General features: G+C 40.8%; 1 protein-coding gene across 6 annotated transcripts in view; it reads right to left on the bottom strand.

Moving 5' to 3' along the window:
* mta3 (metastasis associated 1 family, member 3) overlaps window positions 1–22,005 on the bottom strand; it is a 269,132-nt gene that overhangs the window by 182,757 nt on the left and 64,370 nt on the right. For all 6 annotated transcript variants that reach the window (XM_041175785.1, XM_041175791.1, XM_041175799.1 and 3 more), the window contains one exon: window positions 711–774. In XM_041175785.1, coding sequence (XP_041031719.1) covers window positions 711–774 — 64 coding nt within the window. The remainder of the gene's footprint in view (window positions 1–710; window positions 775–22,005) is intronic.

Here is a 22,005-nt window from a genome sequence, read left to right as displayed (position 1 = left end):
AGGTTTTGATTGGGTGAATAGGAAAAGACTATTTTCACTAATTATAGAGTGTGAAATAAGTGGTCATCAATTTAAAATTGTCACTAAAACAGAGACATCAAGAGAAATTCCTTTACATAGAATATCGAAGCACGGAATGCTTTGCCTTAGGAACTGGTTGAGGGCAAAAACCATTGCATCAAGGAAAAATCAGATAAATATTTGAAACAAAGGAAGATGTGGGCTACTGAGAGTGCACAATGCAGTGAAATTAGCACTGGGTTGTTCTCGCAAAGCTCTGGCATGAACATGATAGACAAGATGACTTCCTCCTGTGCTGTAAGTGTTCTAAAGATCCAGGGATTTGCTGTGGGTTCTGAGATTCACACTTCAGCAGTTATTCTATGTAAAGTCAGCAACCCTTCTAGTTCATCACAGATAAACTCCAATATTCCATTAACTATGCCGTTTTGTTACTGTTTGAGAATCTCTAATCATAGTATTACTAATGATAACATGGTATAGAGAGAGATAAGTATATCAGTGCCCTTTGAATCACTAACATCCCTACATTTCAATTTTTCAAATGCAGCAATATTACTTTTTTTTACATAGAAAAGATGCAGAACATGGCTGGAGTCCAAATTTCAACACCCACAAAAAGTTCCTGGAAGGTATTTTTGAGCAAATGTCTGTCATAACAATATCAAAAACAATGGTCAATACTTTACCTCTTTTTCCAAATAGCAGGCCACTGACTCTGTTTCGTTCAAAAGTGAAACACCGCATTTGCCCCTAAGGGGAAAAATACATTTAGTTCAGCAAAATTTCAAATAAAGCCATGAATTATTTTCAGTAAAAAACCTAAAGCAAAGTCCAGGCACTGGACTCTCTATGATCTGGCTACCATTTTTGTTACCGGGTTGCCTGCTTTCTCCATTGCATCTTTAAGCAGCTTTTTATAAAACTTGTTTCTGCACCAGGTCTCTGCCTCTTCCCTAGGCCAGCCTGAATGCCTCTCATTTAAATTAGTTAACCCTACAATTTACACTATTGCCTGAAGGAGGGTGAAAAGGGGTAAGGGAATACCCTCTTCTTCCCATAATTACTGAGAAACACATTAATCATTCTTACAATGTGAAAATGCCATGCTTTGAATTCAGGAAAATACAGAAGCTTTTTATGCCTTGTGAACTGCTGCAACATTACCTGCACCCTACCAATTCCACAGGTTTCATTTAAGCCCTTGATGGTTAACAGTTTTTGGTTAGTCTTTCTCCTTTTGGTTTAGTCTCTTTGTTCATCATCATTGTCACCATCAGGGATATGGTTTCTGCTGTTCTGATGAAAGATCATCAACCTGAAATGTTAACTGTTTCATCTCCACAGCTGCTGTCTGGCATGCTGAGCAATTTCCAGTTTTAATTTCAAATTTTCAGCTTCCATGATATTTTGTCAAATTAACTGTTAACTATTCTTCCTCGAGCTCCTAAGTAGCTTCCAGTATTCTCTTCTTTTTTGTCTTGCTGGTAAGGAGCAGAACCATACTACTGTATACTTTTATGAGTTCCAGTAGCCCTTTAGTACATCAATCGAATGACTATCTTTCAAGCGTGTGACCCAAGGCGTGAATATTGTCATGCCATTCAACTACAAAGTCATCACAATTGAGCCTAATCTCTCTTCCAGGAACTGTCACTGGAAACCAGAGAAGGAATTAAGCCAGTAGTTTCCTTTTCCTAGCCCAGGAATGCTGAATCCAACTATGGTGTACCATTCATGGCCTGACTGGAATCAACAATCTCAATCTGTGATTAAAACTAGGTTGCTCTGATCCATTAGCCTTAGTTCATTGGTAGCATTCTCTCCTCTAAGCCAAGAGGTCCTAACTTCAACTCCACTGCACGATTTAGGCACATAATCTTAGCTGACACTTCAGTGCAGTACTGATAGGTTGTTGCAGTATGTGAAGTGCAATCTTTCAGGCAAGGCATTAAACCAAATGTAAATGATCACGATACTGTTCAAAGAGAAGCAGGAGAATTCTTCCAGTATCCTGATCAATACTTACGTCTCAAGCAAAATACTGAAACAGATTATCCAGTCACCTGTATACACATAGCTCCACAAATAGCACTTCAGGGATGGCTTATAGTCAACCGTTGTTGAATTTTTCTCCTTCTGTAGACCAAAAACACTTATGCTAATTGTGCAATCCCCTCTCCTACGTCAGGTTAGTTTGGCTAATTTGGACCAGGCATAAACTCAGGACCTCCTGGTCACTGACTCAAGTTACCTGAGTCACATGCCCCACTGGGTTCATACCCCACTGGGTTCATATCCCACAATAGACTTGAACACATAATCTGGGCTAATATTTGATGGCAGTAAAGAGGAAGTGCTTCTTTTCAAATGCATCTTCGTCATGCGTCAATTCACTCACCCTCACAAAACATTACATTCAACATTTCACCGACTGCAGATCTGATGCAGATGTTCGCTCATCCGTGGTTTTCAGGGAAAAACAAGAAAAGTTGGAGTCATAAAAAGAAAAAAGCACCAAAATTAGTATTAAAAAAAGATACAGATGGCGCCCATGACGTATTTCCCAGATTAGAAGTTGTGCACTGCACATAGGTCGCTTTCTGGAGTGTTTGCATGTGAGTGTTCATAGTGGTTATGAGTTCATTTGTGTCCATAGTACAGGACAGTATCTGGGCAATCTTTAAGTCACCATTATTGAAAAATGAATGAATCTGATCCAAGCAGTATAAGTCCTAGAAAAGGAATGACATGTGCCAAAAAGTGTCATTATTAGATAGGCTGAAACGCAGCACTAATGCTATCATGTTGGCCAGGGAATACAGTGTTAATGAACCTACAATTAGGTATATTAGGTGGTCTGATAATAAAATAAGGGTCAGTGTTAGTATTCCTGGTAGTCGCCCTGCCAGGTTACCTTTTGTAAGCAGGGGAGATCCACACTTGGAAGAAACTTACTAAATTTACTAAAGTTCATGTGGTTAGAGCACAAGCATGAAAAAAACTTCCAATTATTAGAAATAATGCACTTGCATTGTACCAACACATAAAAGGTAGTAAAGAGGGTGGTGCTGACTCTACTGGTGATAATGAAGTAGGGCCCTCCTTCACCCTCCAGAGGATTCTCAGCCAGCACAGGATGTTTTGAAGTGTTTTGGTCTGCATGATGTGTAGTTGGCGGGGGAGGCTGTATTAGCTGACCATGCAGCTGCAGGAGAGTTTCCCAAGGTGCTGCAGAAATGCATTGAGGAAAGAGGGTACCAGGCAGAGCATGTCTTCAACACAGGTGAAACTGGCCTGTTCTGGAAGAAAATGCCAAATAGGGCTTACGTATCCAAACAAGAAATGGCAGCATCTGATTTTAAAGCCATAAGAGGCAGGTTAATGTGCCAATGTGGCTGGTTATAAGTGGAAAAGCAATGCTGGTTTATAAGTCAGAAGACCCTCGAGCTCTTAAAGGAAAAAAAAAATCACATCTACCAGTTTTTTGGAAGGCTAACAGCAGTGTTGGGTTTCAGCAGCAGTGTTTGAAGGCTGGTTTGAAAATTGATTACAGCATGAGGTCAGGGCTTATTTGAGAAGAATAAACTCGTCTTATAAGATCCTACTTATCCTGAATAATGCTCCTGGACATTCACCCTTTCTTGCAGATCTATCCAGATGCTGAAATTTTGTTTTTACACCCAATTTGGCATGACTTATCCAGAAAATGGGCCAGTGGGTCATTGCAACCTTCAAAACTTACTACACCTGTAGTAGTTACGGCCACATTCTCAATATTATAAGAACAAATCCTTTAACCACTGTCCATGATTGTTGAAGGAATTCAACATCATAACATCAATAGGAATAATTAAGGATGCATGGGATAAGGTCCCAGAATCAACCATAAATGCCCGCTGGAAAAAAAGTTTGGCCTAAGGCTGTCAATGATTTCACAAGATTCCCCAATGTGAATACTGAAGTGAAGATTGTTGAGTTGGCAAAACCAGTTGGAGAGGAGGGATTTGAAGGCCTGGCCACAGGTGAAGTAGAGGAGTTGCTTCAGTCTCATCAAACGGAACTCCTTATGGAAGAATTGGTGGAACTGATGAAATCAGGTGAATATATGGAGAAGGAGGAAGAAGAGCCTAAGAAAGCTCAATCAGCACCCAGGACAATGACAGAGCTCATAAGGTCAGCTGAAGAATTGAAAAAACAGGTGGCTGGCTATGACACAGACATGGAAAGAAGCATTGTCTTTTGTAGAGTGATTGACACTGCTATTGCTCCTTATCGAGAACTTTACAAGATTGAAAAGCAAAAGGCAAAGCAGTCAAAGATAACTTTTTCTTTAATCTCTTGCCACATCAACATCTACCTCACCCAGTCCCTCCACCTCCACCTTCAGGTAAACATTCACCAACTTCACCTCCAAGCCCATCAAATTCTGCTTGAGAACCTGATAATAAAGGTAAGTCTGACTGATATATATATTTATTTTGTTAAACATCTTTACGTTTATTAAAAACATTGTTCTTGTCTTTTATTCTCTACATGTTTTAATTTTTCTGAAGGTTGGAACTTAATTGGCTCCCATTATAAAATATAGTCACTGTTTGCAAATTTTCTGTTGCAATGTTTTCCAAGAACGTAACCCCCATGAGTGGCAGGACTTTACTGTTCTTGGCAAGTAGTTATGATCTGGAATGCATTGCCTGAAAAGGTGGTGAAAAGAAAAAATTTTAATGTTTACAGGGAAAGGGCAGGGATTATGCACAGCATACCCTCTAATCTTTTTTTGGAATGTGCGGGTGATTTGTTTAAATGCGCGGCTCCTTAAATATTTTTGCACGGTCACAGAGCTTAGAGGGAAGATTGAGGTGAGACTAGCTGGATTGCTTTTTTCAGAGAGCCAGCCTGGGCTCAACAGACCAAATGGCTTGCTCCTTTGCTCTAACCATGCTGAGAAATTGTATGCTATTCTATGAAAGCAGATTTGAGGTGAAGAGAGGGACAGTACCTGAGGAAAGGCAACCGTTAATAATATCAGCCAACATGGGACCGAGTAAGGAAAGTCGAGTAATCAACAGCTTTAAAGCATAGATCAAAAAATATTATTCATATGCAATACACAAAATTAAATGGGTAGAGGGAAATTTTGTAAGAAATTTAGGAGTACCATTTACACTTGTGTAAAAGCTGAATTTTTGAGGTTAAAAGTCAGGGGATTGGCTTTTACAAGGTAACATTTTTGATGAATTGACATGGGTGCTTGATTTGGGCTTAAAAAAAGATCGTCACAGTGGAATAAAGTGAAAACTAGCAACACTAAGGTATTCATTTCAATTTTCTAATATTACAAGCAACATATATTTTATCCAACACAATTACACCATAATGAATTAGCTAGATTTCACATTGAAATCCTTCAAAATCACTCTGATCACTATCAGAATCACCGAACAATAGGCCCAACAGCCTGGTTGGATAACAACATCGCGTGGATCTTCCTTATCTTCATCATCATCGGTAGTACCAGTAACTTTGGCATCATTACGCATAAGTAATTGTCCTTGATAACGTCAAGGGCATTCGATATTCCACTTTAGAAGTAATTTTTCAACAATACTGGGATCAAGTTCATTCCATAAGTCTACAACCCATTAGTATAATGATGCTATTGAGGGTGCATACATAGTTCCATCTTTAGTGAATGCTTCCTTGCCTTCCAAAATGCAATTCCTTTATCTTTCGCATACTGTCCTTGAGAGGTTTCTTTATACACACATCCAAGAGCTGAACTACACTCATAAGACTGCCAGAAATAACTGCCACGTTAGTTCATCTCACATCACGGATTACATCAGCAAGGTGGGATTTGAACATGTTCCAGATGTTTTACTTTATTATTCATTTATGTGATATGGTGGGGGTCGCTGGCTAGGCCAGCATTTGTTGCCCATCCCTAATTGCCCTTGAGAAGGTGATGGTGAGCTGCCTTCTTGAACCGCTGCAGTCCCTGTGGTGTAGGTACACCCACAGTGATGTTAGGAAGAGAGTTCCAGGATTTTGACCCAGTGACAGTGAAGGAACAGCGGCATAGTTCCAAGTCAGGATGGTGAATGGCTTGGATGGGAGCTTCCAGGTGGTGATGTTCCCATGTATCTGCTGCCCTTGCCCTTCTAGATGATAGTGGTTGTGGTTTGGAAGGTGCTGACTAAGGAGCCTTGGTGAGGTTCTGCAGTGTATCTTGTAGTTGGTACACACTCCTGACACTGTTCGTCGGTGGTGGAGGGAGTGGAAGGGGTGCCAATCAAGCGCCTGTTTTGCCCTGGATGGTGTCAAGCTTGAGTGTTGTTGGAGCTGCACTCATCTAGGCAAGCGGAGAGCGTTCCATCACACTCCTGAATTGTGCCTTGCAGATGGAGGACAGGTTTTGGGGAGTCAGGAGGTGAGTTACTCGCCGCATTCCTAGCCTCTGGCCTGCTCTTATGCCATAGTATTTATATGGCTAGTCCAGTTCTGGTCAATGGTAGCCCCAGGATGTTGATAGTGGGTGATTCAGCGGTGGTAATGCCATTGAAAGTCATGGGGCAATGGCTAGATGCTCTCTTGTTGGAGATGGTCATTGCCTGGCACTTGTGTGGAATGAATGTTACTTGCCATTTGTCAGCCCAAACTTGGATATTGTCTAGGTCTTGCTGCATTTGGGCATGGACTGCTTCAGTATCTGAGGAGTCGCAAATGGTGCTGAACATTGTGCAATCATCAGTGAGCATCCCTACTTCTGACCTTATTTTGGAAGGAAGGTCATTGATGAAGCAGCTGAAGATGGTTGGGCCTAGGACATAACCATGAGGAACTCCTGCAATTATGCCCTGGAACTGAGATGGTTGGCTTCCAACAACCATAACTATCTTCCTTTATGCTAGGTATGCCTCCAACCAGCAGAGAGTTTTCCCCCTGATTCCCATTGACTCCAGTTTTGCTAGGGCTCCTTGTTGCCACACTCAGTCAAATGCTGCCTTGATGTCAAGGGCAGTCACTCTCACCTCACATTTTTTCTTTGCGTAGTTCTCCTGGTCTCAACTCCATATTTTTGATCCATTTCTTGCAATTGCCACCATCCATCCAGCCTTTCTCATGAACATGGACGACAACATCTTTCTGAAATTTTTATTTGGGAGAGCTTTGCGCTTGAATATCGCCATTGGCTTTAATTTTCTGCCATCCGTCATACAAGATGGAACCACTGTGAACCACATCTTCGTATGGCCAGTCATCCAGGGATGATTTTTTTCACCAATCTTGGCAATGGTCTTGTTGCTGGCATGTAGAAGTTCATTTCAGCCATTTTTCCAATGCAGGCCAAACAACACACATTCTTCGCTCGATGTCGAATGACAAAACGGTGGAAAGTGGCAGGTGTGAAATTTCTGAAGGGAGTATTTATTCATGCCTTTTCATGAATCTTGTGCACCACTGAGCACCACCCTTGAATTCTAAAATACCATCTTTCTTTGCTTCCCTGAGGACGTAGAGTCAGATGGCTCTGCAGGTGCTATGACCATTTTATTGATGCTCATTAATCAATTCTTCCACTTTTTCTCAGTTTACATTGAGCTGCATACTTGTTACCCTTACACAAAGGCATCATGATAGATCACGTGAACACATTAGTCTCGTCGATCAACTGGGAGGTTGCTGCTAGAATATAAAGGTTCTGCTCGCACCTTGAAATTAATGAACCATAGTAATTACCAGTATGTAATTAATAATCACAATGTTGTTTGACCCCTGAAAACCTAGAGTCAATTTGTACACAAGATTTTTGAAAAATTTTTTTTTTAGGCTAAAGGCCATGGGATCGACTTTTACAGGAGTATATACAGTAATAAGCGCATCAATTTCAACGTAGCCCTCCCACCCCCAACTCATCTGCTGTTGAAACGCTTATCCACGTCTCTGTACCTCTAGAACTGACTATTCCAACATGCTCCTTGTCAGTCTCGCACGGCCTATCCTCTATAACTTTATCATGAAAAACATTATTCCCCAAATCCTAACTCCCACCTAGTCCCATTCACCCAAATGCCTTGGTTTTAAAATTTTCATCCTTGTGTTCAAATCACTCCAGGCCTCGCTGTCACTAGCTCAAATCTCATCCAGTGTTAGAACCTTCAGAGATAACCATTCTTCTCCAATTCCAGATTCTTGCACATCCCCAGTCCACCACTGGTGCCTGTGTCTTCAGTCGCCAAGGCCCTAAGCTCTGGAAATCCCTCCCTTAACCTCTCCACCTCTAAGATGCCCCTTTAAACTTACCTCATTTAGCAAGCTTCTAGTAATTGACCCCATTAGCTCCTTATATAGCTCAGTGTCAAATTTTGCTTACCTACTGTGAAGCACCTTGGAACGTTTATCTACATTAAAGGCGCTATATAAATCCAAGTTGTTTTTTGTTGTACAAGAACTACTTGCTTTTATTTAGAATCTTTAGCACAGAAAATAATGCCAACATGCCCAGGAAAATAAAAAGGATCAGACATCAAACTATGGTGAGAGTTAGGATAAGTGACCAAAAGCATGGTCAAAAAATAGGTTTAAGAAAGATTACAAGGTGGTATAGAAGTTTAAACATCATTCTAGAAGAGCCAATATAATAGAATTTAGTTCCACAGTAATCAATGCTAAGACTTTACAATGCACTTTTCAAACCACATTTAGTTCACAGTTTAGTTTCAGTTACCATGCCACACACAAATAAATCTATATTTACTTTAGAGGAAACCTCAATTGAAAAGAGGATAATCTATGAGTAATGACTAGAGAAGCTTAAGCTTTACAGCCTCGAAAGATATTAATTTGGAAGTGGGGGCTGGACAACTATATATAGATGAGGTAAATCCAGATGAGAACTTCAAAAGAATAAGAAGCTTGAATTAGAAGACTTAAATGAACATTACTAAAAATACAGAAGAAAGAAAAATCTCTGTACACAATGTCATACGTAAGAGGAAAGAAAGGCCCTCAAAGTCCATCACTCTAACATACAAATTCCCCTCCTGGTTATTTAAATAAGCTCAATCAAGAGCTTTGAAATTTCTTTAAATTCAATTCTATGTTAGAAAGGAATATTTTCTGTACTGCAAAATATGCTTTGAATGGAATAAATACATTTTCTAATCCCAGACTTTTAAGGTAGTATACCTTACTGGCTGATCTTCCATACATCTACTCAGGCAAAACAGAAACAAAAGTATTGCATTTTTTCAAATGGGCTTCTGCTCATTCCCTGGTCTAATTCTTTGTCTCTCCTCTGTCCAACTGTCTTCCATTTTCTCTCACTTTTTCCTTTTCATCTCAAGTTTTTCCTTCTGTATATCTCTCTCTCTCTCACTCATTCACTCCATGTTTCTACTTTTCTTTGATTGTTTTATTCTTTCCCTTCCCCGCAAACTTTCAACACAAACTGTGTACTAGACTTAGGGCTCCATTCTATGACACGTTATGATATGGCAAGTAGTATTTGCCGGGCTGACCAAATCCCAAAGGGAAACTTGGTCAGGCTATTATTACAATAATTTTGTAATTTGTATTTATCACAAGAAGGTATGTGTACTGAAGTCAGAAGTAAAGATTCAACTACCACTTTTGGAGATTTTAAATATTAAATTAAAACATTTATTAACAAAAGAAAAGAAAACTTAGTCACACAAGATTATAGTAACACAATTAAATTTAGTCTTATGCCATTTCCAAAAAGATTTCTACTTAGCTAGACTCACAAATAAACACCATTTTACAGGCAACCGTTCCTATAGATTCTTAAGCTATAAAACCCCCAGTAGTATTACCACAAGGCACCCACTGTTGCTATAAGGGAGTTATTTTACAAGGTTCTCTCTCCTTCTCACTCAACAATGGAATTCCAAGGCTTGTAACAAACCATTGCTTTCTGGAACAAGCTAGCACTTCTCTAAAGTGACTAGAAGCTGCTACTTCACAGTACACTCTTCAAGATCTCACATGGCCACTTGCCATACAACGTTCAACATTTCCTTAAATATATTTTCTCCCTTTTTATCGTTTAAACACATTTTGAAAGTTAACTTTCACAGAATCTAAAACTCTTTCATGTTGTCATTACGGCCAACACTTTTGGAAAAATAAACTTAATAACTTTGCTTTATTTATTTATTATCTTTGCCAGTCGTAAAGCTTCCTGCTATGTCTCTTTGAAATTCAATAGCTGAAAATTCAATTCCTTATTTAACTCCTAATGCAAATTCCTATTCAGGCTGTATCTACTGGGATCCCATCTTAGCTCATCCATCTCCATTTCAAAATGTCTGCTTTTACACCTAACCCTTTTGATGATTTAAACCTTGCAGCCTGACCGTCTTCAGCTTAATTAAATTAGTCACACACACTCAACATATACACAGTCCCCACAAGCCTACGTCACAGTATCCCACAGTAATATTGGAAAAACTGATATTTTCTTTACACACAACAGGAAGGGCCTGCAGGGAGTAAGGGAAGTTAGCCATCCAGTTGCTACACATCTACAGTTTTGATGATCTTATCTAAGGGAAAGATATATTTGCCATAGAGGGAGTGCAACAGAGGTTCACTAGACTAATCCCTGGGATGGCAGGATTGTCTTACAAGGAGAGATTGAGGAAACTGGGCCTATATTCTCTGGAGTTTTGAGGAATGAGAGGCGATCTAATTGAAACTTAAAATTCTTACAGGACATGACAGGGTAGATGTAGATAGTATGTTTCCCCTGGCTGATGAGTCTAGAACCAGGGAACACAGTCTCAGAATAAAGGGCAGGCTATTTAAGACTGAAATGAGGAGGAATTTCTTCACTCAGAGGGTGGTGAATTTCTGGAATTCTGGAAAAAGAGGGTCATTGAGCATGTTCAAGACAGCAATCAATAGATTCTGGATATTAATGACATCAAGGGATATGGGGATTGTGGGGAAAAATGGCATAGAGGTAGATGATCAGCCATGATCTGTTTCAATGGCAGAGCCTGATACAGGCCAAATGGCCTACTCCTGCTCCTATGTTCCTAATATTAAGCCCCAGCTGCACTTCCACCTCCCATCTCTTCCAAGCTAAGTGAAACTGGGTGATCATAAGTTCTGGAAGCCATGAAATGCAACCTCCTCCCCCACCAAATGTGCACAAGAACAAAGTCCCAATAATCAAATTGAAAGTATCACAGCAGCAATAATTTTTTTTCAAAAAACGTAGTTACATCTATACATCAGCATGTATATAAAGTGGGCTTTATTTCAAAAAGTTATTACCCTTTTTTTTGTAATGATACCAGTACTAAGACTACACCAAAAGGTCCCAGGTCCCCTTTTGTCCCCACTTGCTCAGGGGACACTAGCATCACTGGCAGGGCCAGCACTTATTGCTTACACCTAACTGCCTTTAAGAAAATAGTGGTGAGTCACCTTCTTGAAACACTGCAATCCATGTGGTGTAGGTACACCCACAAGGCAGTTAGGAAAGGAGTTCCAGGATTTTGACCCAGCAACAGCGAAGAGACAGCAATATAGTTCCAAGTCAGGATGATGCGTGGCTTGAAGGAGAGCTTGCAGTTGATGATGTTATGCATGCGCCTGCTGCCCTTGTCCTTCTAGGTAGTAGAGTCACAGGTTTTGAAGATGCTGTCAAAGGAGCCTTGATGAATTGCTGCTGTGCATTTTGTAGATGGCACACACGCAGCTGCCACCAGTGGTAGAGGAAGTGAATATTTAAGGTGAGGGATGGATGCCGATCAAGCAGGCTTTTTTGTCCTGGATAATGTTGAATTTCTTTAGTGTTGCTAGAGCTGCACTCATGAAATGGGGAGCATTTTATCACACTCCTGACTTGCGCCTTGTAGATGGTGGAGGCTGAAGACAAGTTGCTCGCCACAGAATTCCCAACTTCTACCTGCTCTTGCAGCCATAGTATTTATGTGGCTGGTCCATGATGACCCCCAGAATGTTGATAGTGGGGTAATTCAGCGATGATAATACTGTTGAACACCAAAGAGAGGTGGTTAGGTTCTTTCTTGTTGGTGATGGTCATTGCTTGCCATTTGCGTGGTACCAATGTTACCTGCCATTATCAGCCAGAGCCTGAATGTTGGCCAGGCCTTGCTGCATGTGGGCCTGGTCTGCTTCATTATCTGAGGAGTTGCAAACAGAACTGAACACCATGCAATCATCAGTGAGCATCCCCACTTCTGACTTTTTTATAGAAGTAAGGTCATTGCTGAAGCAGCTAAGGATGGTAAGATTAGGACACTGGCCTGAGGAGCTCCTGCAGCGACATCTTCAGGCCGAGATATCAGTTAAATTATGGGAATTAATTGTCCACTTAAGGGCCTCAATTGGCCCACTGGTGGGCAAGCTGCCCAACACCATTACTACTGGTAAAATTGCAGTGGGGGCAGAGACCAATAGGCTGATCGCTGGATTTTACGTGCCCCCTGCCTTCAAACCTTCTGACAGTGGACCATAAAATCCAGCTCAATGTCACTCCTCTCGTGAAAAGAGTTACCCATGGGTCCATGTGACTGACTGATGATTACAAGAGCAGCATCAAAGCAACAGATCAAACAAAGACAATTTGCTGGTTTGCCTTAATGACACCTTGCTACCACTACTGCTGTCTGTTAAGTTCCTGACATATCAACATACACTCTATATGTACAGATCTGAGGCCTCGTCTCCTCCTTGTGGTACCTCCACAGCTAACACCACCCCCTCCATTCCCAGTGCCACCATGTTTCCCAGTCATCCCAGCGACATCATCCTAAATTCTACAAACATCCTAGTCTCCACTCACCTTTCCTATTCCTACATTTCAAGTTCAGCCCTTCCTTCAACTCTTCCTTGGGCTCAGTTCCACCAATCCAAGCCATACCAAGCCCCAAGACCTGCCCTTTTCACCATTCCCCAAACCAGTCTGATGCCACAGCCCAGACTAACCATTCTAATTCCAAACCCCAGTCTAAGTCTCAGTCTGCCCATTCCCTTCCCTGTTCTAAAAGCATCCAAACCTGCTCCGAGAAGGAACACATGTGAATGCCTGTAGAGACAGGAGACAGAATTTACTACAAGTTAGGAATTAAGTTAGCTAGAGGTGCTGGTTTGATTTTGTCCATGTAGAATACCATGAAAATGCAACTTTAAAAAATTCCAAAAATTATATGCAAGTCTTGACATTTTTAAGACTGTAAAATTTCCCTAACAATTAGCCCCTTCAGTTTTACTTGGACAGAAACCTGCCACAAAACTTCAACATAAATTGGGCAAATATGAGATTGAAATAAATTATGCTATCCTCTAGGGTCAGAACATATTTGCCCAACTCTGTAAGTTTGTCTATTTTACATGACTAATATTTAAGTGCACAGTAGCTGCATTCACTAAAAAATTATTCTAAGACACTTACAAAGCAAGCATGTTTGCTATGATCCTAAATTTACCTTCTTAGATTAACAACACACGGCTTCACTGGAAAGTAGTTATCAGAAGTAGTCTAAGAAATACAGTAGAGCTATGTTACCCATTAAGTGAGTTATGAATTGTGGTAATTTACAACTTACAGGCTTTGCTGTCTGGAAAATCAGTCTAGAAATGCAAATACTGGCAGAAATATCCAGCAAATGCATAAAATATTTTAATTCACTCACTTACTAAATGTATTTTCTGCTCCGAGATCCATACTTTTAGGTAATTGACTTTTAAAAATGGACAAAACATCTCTCTCGCTTGTTGCATACACCAACAAGATCCATTATTACTGATTTCAATAGAAATGTGGATTGTTAGTAAAGGGTGGTTTGCCTAATAAGTGCGAAGAACATCAGTACTTTGTTATTAAGCGAACAAAACAAAAACTTCAAAAATTAGCCTGAAGGGTACCTTAGAACTACAGTTAAATACCGACTGTACATCACAGCATACAAGTTGGCTTTTGAAGGGTCCAAAAGTCCTTCCAAAAATTGGAGTCAACTCATATGCCAAGCATTAAAGGTGAACTGCCGCTGTGGGAGGCCACCATATTGAAATCTGAAAAAACATAACACTAGTAATTCATATTAATGTAGCATGGTTTATTAAATGACTTAATTGTGATTAATCACAAAAGTGTTTTAAAACTATCAAATTATTGTCTCCATCATCCGACGTAAAGAGTTCATCGAATTCATTCTGAATCACTTTTTTTATGACACTATTGTAAGGATCCCACTCTGGTGATCAGGGACAGGAGGGTGTGACTGCAAGTGTTGCAGGTATGGGGACCCAGAGAGTAGTGTTCGAGGAGCCTCAGCCCTGCAACTATTTGACAGTTACAAGGTTCTTGAAAGCTGTGTGGACGAGAGCGGGGACTGCAGGGAGGATGAGTGAACTGACCACAGCACCGTGGTACAAGGAGCCATTCGAGTGGGGGGAGGAAATAGGGACGTAGTAGCGGTAGAGGACAGTATAATTAGAGGGATAAATACTATTCTCTGCAACAGTAAGTGAGAGTCCTGAAGGCTGTGTTGCCTGCCCGGTGCCAGCGTTAAGGACTTCTCCTCAGGGCTGGAGAGGAACTTGGAGTAGGAGGGGAGGGATCCAGTTGTCATCCTCCACGTTAGTACCAACGACATTGACAGGACAAGAAAGGAGGTTCTGCTGAAAGAATTTGCACAGTTGGCAGCTAAATTAAAAAGCAGAACCTCCAAGATAATAATCTTGGGATTATCGCTGAGCCACAAGCAAACTGGCATAGAGTAAATAAAATCAAGGAGTTAAATGTGTGGTTCAAAGACTGGTGTGGGAGGAATGGATTTCAGTTAATGGGGCACTGGCACCAGTACTGGGGTAGAAGGGAGCTGTTCTGGTGGGACGGGCTTCACTTGAACTGTGCTGGGACCAGTATCCTGGTGAATCGAATGACTAGGGCTGTAGAGAGGGCTTTAAACAAAATAATGGTGGTGGGAGGGTTCTGGAGAGGGGATACACAGGCTAACAAAGCAAAAGGATATAGCAGCATTTCAGGACAGCTATTTAGGTATTGATACCCAGAGTGTGACAGGAAGGGGCAGAGTGTACAAACATTAAAAACAGCAAACAGGGTCAAAGGGGGAAAAATGGTAAGGTAAAATTAATGGTTCTTTATTTAAATGCATATAGTATTCAGAACAAACTAAATGAATTAATAGCACAATAGAGGTTAATGGGTATGATCTTATAGCCATTATGGAGATGTGGTTACAAGGAGCTCAAAGCTGGGAACTAAATATTCAGGGGTATGTGACTTTTCGAAAGACGGGCAGGAAGGAAAGCGGTGGGGTAGCTTTGTTAGTACGAGATGGAATAAATACGATAGCAAGAAATGATCTTGGATCAGAAGATGTGGTATCTATATGGGTGGAGTTGAGAAATAACAAGGGGAAAAAGACTGGCGGGAGTGGTCTATAGGCCCCCCAACAGTAGCTATACCGTACGACAGAAAATAAATCAGGAGATAATGAGGGCATGTAAAAAAGGCAGTACATTAATCATGGGTAACTTGAATCTTCCTGTAGATTGAGAAAGTCAAATTGGCATAGTAGCCACGAGCAGGAGTGTATTCAGGACAGTTTCCTAGAACAAAAGGTTGTGGATCCAACCATGGATCAGGCTATTTTGGATCTGGTAATGTGTAATGAGGCAGGTTTAATAAATTATCTCAGAGTAAAAGATTCCATAGGGAACAGTGACCATAACATGGTAGAATTAAGCATTCAGTTTGAGAGTGAGAAATATGGGTCGGAAACAACCGTGCTAAACTTAAATAAGGGTAATTACAAAGGAATGAGGGCAGAGTTGGCTGGAGTGAACTGGGAAAGGAGATTAGCAGAATGGCTAATGGCAGGTGTTTAAGAAAATAGTTCATGATTCACAACAAAAATATATCCCAGTGAGAAAGAAGGATTCTAGGAAGGGGATAAACCAACTATGGTTAACCAAGGGAGTTAAGGATAGCAACAAATTGAAAGAAAAAACATTCAGTGTGACAAAGATAGTGGTAAACCAGAGGATTGAGAAAGTTTTAAAAACCAACAAAAGGTGACCAAAAAATAATAAAGAGGGAGAAAATAAACTGAGGTTAAACTAGCAGGTAAAATAAAAACGGACAGTAAGAGCTTCTTGACATATATAAAAAGGAAAAGAGAGAGGCCAAAGTGAACATAAGCCCCTTAGAGAATGAGGCTGGGGATATAATAATGGAGAACTAAGAAATGGCAGAGGAGTTGAATAAATACTTTGCATCAGTCTTCACGGTAGAAGACACTAATAGCATGCCAAAAATGCTAAATAATCAAGGGGCAAAATGTGGAGGTGGTGGGGGGGATGCAGAGGGAGGAAATAAATACTATAACTATCACTAGAGAAACCAATGGGGTTAAGGACCAATAAATCCTCTGGACCTGATGGGTTGCATTCTAGGACATTAAAAGGAAGTAGCTGCACAAATAGTGGATGCACTGGTAGTAATCTTCCAAGAATCCGTAGATCCTGGAAAAGCCCCAGGAGATTGGAAAACTGCCAATGTAATGCCCTTATTCAAAAAGGGAAGAAGATAAAAAACAGGTAACTATAGACAAGTTGGCTCTATAGTTTCCGACACTGGGAAAATGTTACAGTCTATTATAAAGGATTTGATAGCAGAACATTTAGAACTGCATAATATAATCAAGCAGAGTAAGCACAGCTTCTTGATGAAATCATGCCTGACAAATTGATTAGAATTCTTTGAGGTGGTAACAAGCAGGATAGATAAAGTGGAACCAGTAGATGTAATACATTTGGATTTCCAAAAGGTACTGCACATAAGGCTACTGAATAAGATGAGAGCCCATGGTGTTGGGGGTTGTATATTAACATGGATAGAGGATTGGCTAACTAATAGAAGACAGGGAGTTGGGGTAAGGGATGCATTTTCAGGATGGCAACCTGTAACTAATGGAGTGCCACAGGGATCAGTGCTGGGGCCACAATTATTTACAACATATATTAATGGCTTAAATGAGGGAAGTGAATGTACTATTGCCAAGTTTGCAGAAGGCACAAAAATAAGTGGGAAGGCAGGTGATAAGGATGACACAACGAGTCTACAGAGGGATATGGACAGGTTAAGTGAGTGGACAAAAACTTGGCAGATGGAATATAACGTGGGAAAACGGGGGGTTATGCATTTTGGCAGGAAGAATAGAGGAGCTGAATATTATTTACATGGAAAAAGACTGCAGACTACAGCAGAGGGATTTAGGGGTCCTCGTGCACGAATCACAAAAAGCTTACATACAAGTTCAGCACGTAATAGAGAAGGCAAATGGAATGTTGGCCTTCATTTCAAAGGAATGGAGTATAAAAATAGGCAAGTCTTGCTAAAACCATACAAGGCATTAGTCAGACCACACCTAGAATATTGTGAACAGCTTTGGTCCCTTATCTGAGGAAAGATATACTGGCACTGGAGGCAGACTAGAGAAGGTTCACTAGGTTGATCCTGGGTGTGGAGGGATTTTCTTATAGGGAGAGGCTGAGTAGGATGGGCCTGTACTCATTGGATTTTAGAAGAATGAGAGGTGACCTTATTGAAACAAAAAAGATTCTTAGGGGGCTTGACAGGGTAGATGCTGAGAGATTGTTTCCCCTTGTGGGAGAGTCTAGGATCATGGGGCATAATCTCAGAGTAAGGGGGCGTCCATTTAAGACAGAGATGAGGAGGAATTTCTTCTCTCAGAGGGTAGTCAATCTGTGGAATTCTTTACCGCAGAGGGCTGTAGAGGCTGGGTCATTAAGTACATTCAAGGCTGAGATAGACAGATTTTTAATCAGTAAGGGAATCAAGCGTTATGGGGAAAAGGCAGGAAAGTGGAGTTGAGGATTATCAGATCAGTTATGATCTCATTGAATGGCAAAGCAGACTCTGTAGGCCGAATGACCTGCTTCTGCTCCTATGTCTTATCATCTTATGATCAGATGTGTTGCTTTTGCTTTCAGGATCATCCCTCCATAACAAATCACCTTCCTCTCCATCCATTGAATTGGATATTCTGCATTTTTTGAACAATCTGATGATACTTGATACACTAATAGCATCCCACAATTTGACAATGAAGCCATGAATACATCAAGCAGGGGAGAACACATATTTCCACTCTTTGTGAAGATTATTTCTCCGTCAACCATCTACCTGTTCCATTCAACGTGAACAGGATTCTTGAATGGCTCGTTGAGGCACACATCCAACGGTTGAACTACAGACATTAGATCCCCCTGGTACAACTGCAATCTGGCTTATCAGGCACCTCTTGACCTAATCGATTGTTTGGGATGTGATCATGTCCCACACTAATAAAGTGCATTCTTTATGTAGGCCACCAGGACACTCATTCCACAAATTATTGATCCATAACTACATCCCATTCTCATCCATCCAACCGTTGTCATGGGCAAGCACAAAAACCTGCAAGGAACTTGATGTTCGGCATGGTTTTACATTTGAAAATTATCTAGGCTTTAATTTTTGTTGGCGATGCAGGCTGGTACCACTGTGAATCTTGTCTTCTAATGTCCTACGGTTTTTACTAGAACTGTTTATGAACCTTTCCACTCCACAGTTTGACTGTTGGGCATGTCCTAAAACACGGATGTTTCATCCACATTACCGATGTGACTTAATGGGTACTCATGTTATTGCTGCTGTCCGATGATGCCAAAATTACAAGTTTCCAGTGATTCATCCGGATCTTTTGGTAGTCTCAGAGCAATTTTGGTCTTTTGCTGCAGCACTATACTGTTTCATTCCATAATACGGCTACACCATCTAGCTGCTGGTCTGAAATCTTTGTTAGATTCAGAGTTTGATTTGGCTCACTTAAGTGCATAGGTATACATTACATTTCTGGTGACAATGTTACTATTTTGATGATTTTTTTTGAGGGTTCCTTCTGATATATTCTACAAGATGAGGCCAGTGGCTGGTCCCTGTTCTGATGGTTCATTTGGTCTTGGGCACCTTTTTCAGGGCCAATTCCTTCTTCCATTCTCACATCAGTTTTTCACTAATACCAAATTCTGTCACTGCAGCACAGTTATTTGATGAGTTAGGAAATGTTAAGATTTCTAGCTTGAAAGCAGCTCCATACTTCATTCCTTTTGCTGGAGGACCCATTTCTGTTTGTTACAAGCTAAGCCATGTGCAGTCTGCTGTGTAATCGCGCCTTAAGACTCCTGCGCATCTTCTTTGCAGCACAGCCCCATATTGCCTACATTATCTTATGTGCCAACTGACAGTATAAGTAAAACATGCACTTCTGGGGTGAAAATTGAGTCCGACTACTAATGCAAGTGTAACATTTAGTAGATGAAAGGGGGTCAATTTATTTGCTCAACATATGCAAAAGCATGATTTTGGCACCGAAAAAGGGGATTGTCTTATACGCTACATCTGTGGTATTAGTGATGAAAGGCTCATGTCTCTTCCGCATGTGTAATATCTGTGCACAGTGACCAACATTCACAGTGTGACAGAATAATTTGATGAAAGGCTTGGAGGAAGAGCGAAAAGTATTAAAATAATGGCAACCTTTGTACATACAATGACAACAAAAGGTACAGAGGAAAGCAACTAGCACAAGAGGTCGCATGAATCTGTTCTTGGAATTTCCTAAGTGCAAACAAAAACTTGGAGAAAATGCCAAAAGAGAAGACAAAGCTTTTCCATTGCTTTTCCATGGCCTAATAAATCTAGTGCAACAAATGATTAATTTTGTGTGTCCACATAACATCCAGACTATGTAGGAGGAACAAAATGCAAAAAACCTCTATGGATTTTCAGCACTGATAACATGTTCAGCACAGCAGCAATGTCACATTCCTGCAGAAAAATGAAGAACTGGCTTAAAATTTATCAGCTTTCATTAAAAAGCTCCAGTCATAACCCTACAATAGGATAACAGATTCATCAAAAATAGTCAAGCAACTGAAAGGCAAAAATGAGCATAAACTAACCCCTCCGAGCTTTCTCCCTTCCAACCTGCTCAAGCAGCTCCTATTGATCCAATCATTATCACTTGTGACACTTGGAACTGATAAACAGGTCAAAATGGAAGGGCAAGTCCCCCATTTTCCCAAAGCTCTGGCTACCTACTTATGAGCAAACAATAGAATGGGGAATTTCTCTGTTGTCATCTGCACTGATGTATGCAGAATAAAGGTTAGAAGGCAAGATATGTCACTTTAATAGCAGGTTTCTACTGCTTAAGTTCTCATTTGATCTTTGTTTTATCCTGCTAATTTAAAGTTTTCTACATCGCAGCACCTTTAACTGCAAAAGAAGTTCAAATGAAGCACTCTATGACAGTTTGTTACATCTCACCAGCAACATCAGTTACAACATCTGCAACGCACTTTAAATAGACAAAGAAGTGTTTACAACCATATTTTGAAGAACCGCATTAGCCAAATCAGTGTTGATGTGGATTTGTTCTACCTCAAATGTAATTCACACCACTAGTTCAGGCAACTGGTAAAAAAGAAAAACAGGAGCAAATGTACAATAATAAAAAAATAAAAACAGAAAATGCTGGAAATTTTATGCAAGTCAGAAAAGTTAAGAGATGTAATAGATTTTGAGCAAGGGGTGGCTGGGACAAGAACAAAGGAAGATCTGTGATAGGGTGGAAGATAGCGGAGATTGAATGACAGAAGAGTTAGTCTTACAGGGCTAATGGAAATGGTGATGGGGAAATTTCTCCTTCAATTCATCTCACTTCCTCCAAATAAGAGGTGTTGCTATGGGTACCCATATGTGTCCTGACTATGCTTGTCCTTCAACAGGATATGTGGAACATTCCTTGGTCTACTCCTGTTTGGGTCCTCTATCTTTTTCTGGTATACTGATGATTGCGTCAGTGCTGTCTCCTACTCTCAGCCCAAACTGGAAAACTTCGTCAACTTTGCTTCCAATTTCCATCCATCTCTCAGTTTCACATGGTCCATCTCCAACTCTTCCCTTCGCTTCTTTCTCTGTCACCATTTCTGGTGGTAAGCAATCAACTAATATTCATTATAAGACCACTGAACTCCCACAGTTACCTCAACTACACTTCCTCACACCATGTAAGAGCTCCATTCCATTCTTCCAGTTCCTGCTTCTCTGTCACATCTGTTTTAACGATGCAACCCTCCGTACCAGAGTTTCTGATGTCTTTTTTCCTTAACTGAGGGCTACCCCTACCCCCTCCACCGTGGTTGACAGCACCCTCAAACATGTCCAAACTATTTCCCGCATTTCTGCTCTCAGCCCTTTGTATCCCTCCCAAGACCAGAATAGGGTTCCTTCCCCTTATCACCTTGCACCCCACCAGCCTCCACAACCAACGCATTCCATTCCCATCACCTCCACTATGATGCCACCACCAAACACATCTTCCTCTCCTCTCCCATCTTCATTCCAAAGGGACTGTTCCCTCCGAGACACTCTGGTCTACTCTTCAATCAACCCCAACACCCCATCCCCTCTCATGTCACCTTCCCATGCAAACGCAGGGAATGTAACACCTGCCCTTTTACTCCTTTCTCTTCAACGTCAAAGGCCATAAACAATTCTGAGTGAAGCAACAATTTACATGTTCTTCTTTCAATTCAGTATGCTGTAGTCACTGCTTACAATGTGGTCTCCTCTACTATGGGGAGACCAAACGCAGATTGGGTGACCGCTTTGCAGTCCGCAAGCAAGACTCTGAGCTTCTGGTGGCCTGTCAATTTAATTCTTCATCTTCCTATCATTCTGACATCCCTGCCCATAGCACGTTGTGCTGTTCTAATTTTTTGATTATGCACTTTACAGCCTTCTGGACTCAACACCAAGTTCAACAATTTTGTTTCTTTTTCTTTGCAAGTGTCATTTTTCTCTTATTTTTGCTTTCAATCAGCGCA

Source organism: Carcharodon carcharias, chromosome 2 (assembly GCF_017639515.1).
Source record: "Carcharodon carcharias isolate sCarCar2 chromosome 2, sCarCar2.pri, whole genome shotgun sequence".
NCBI classification, from domain to species: Eukaryota; Metazoa; Chordata; class Chondrichthyes; order Lamniformes; family Lamnidae; genus Carcharodon; species Carcharodon carcharias.
Note: the sequence above shows the minus strand (reverse complement) of the source record. Positions and strands in the feature narration are given on the sequence as shown.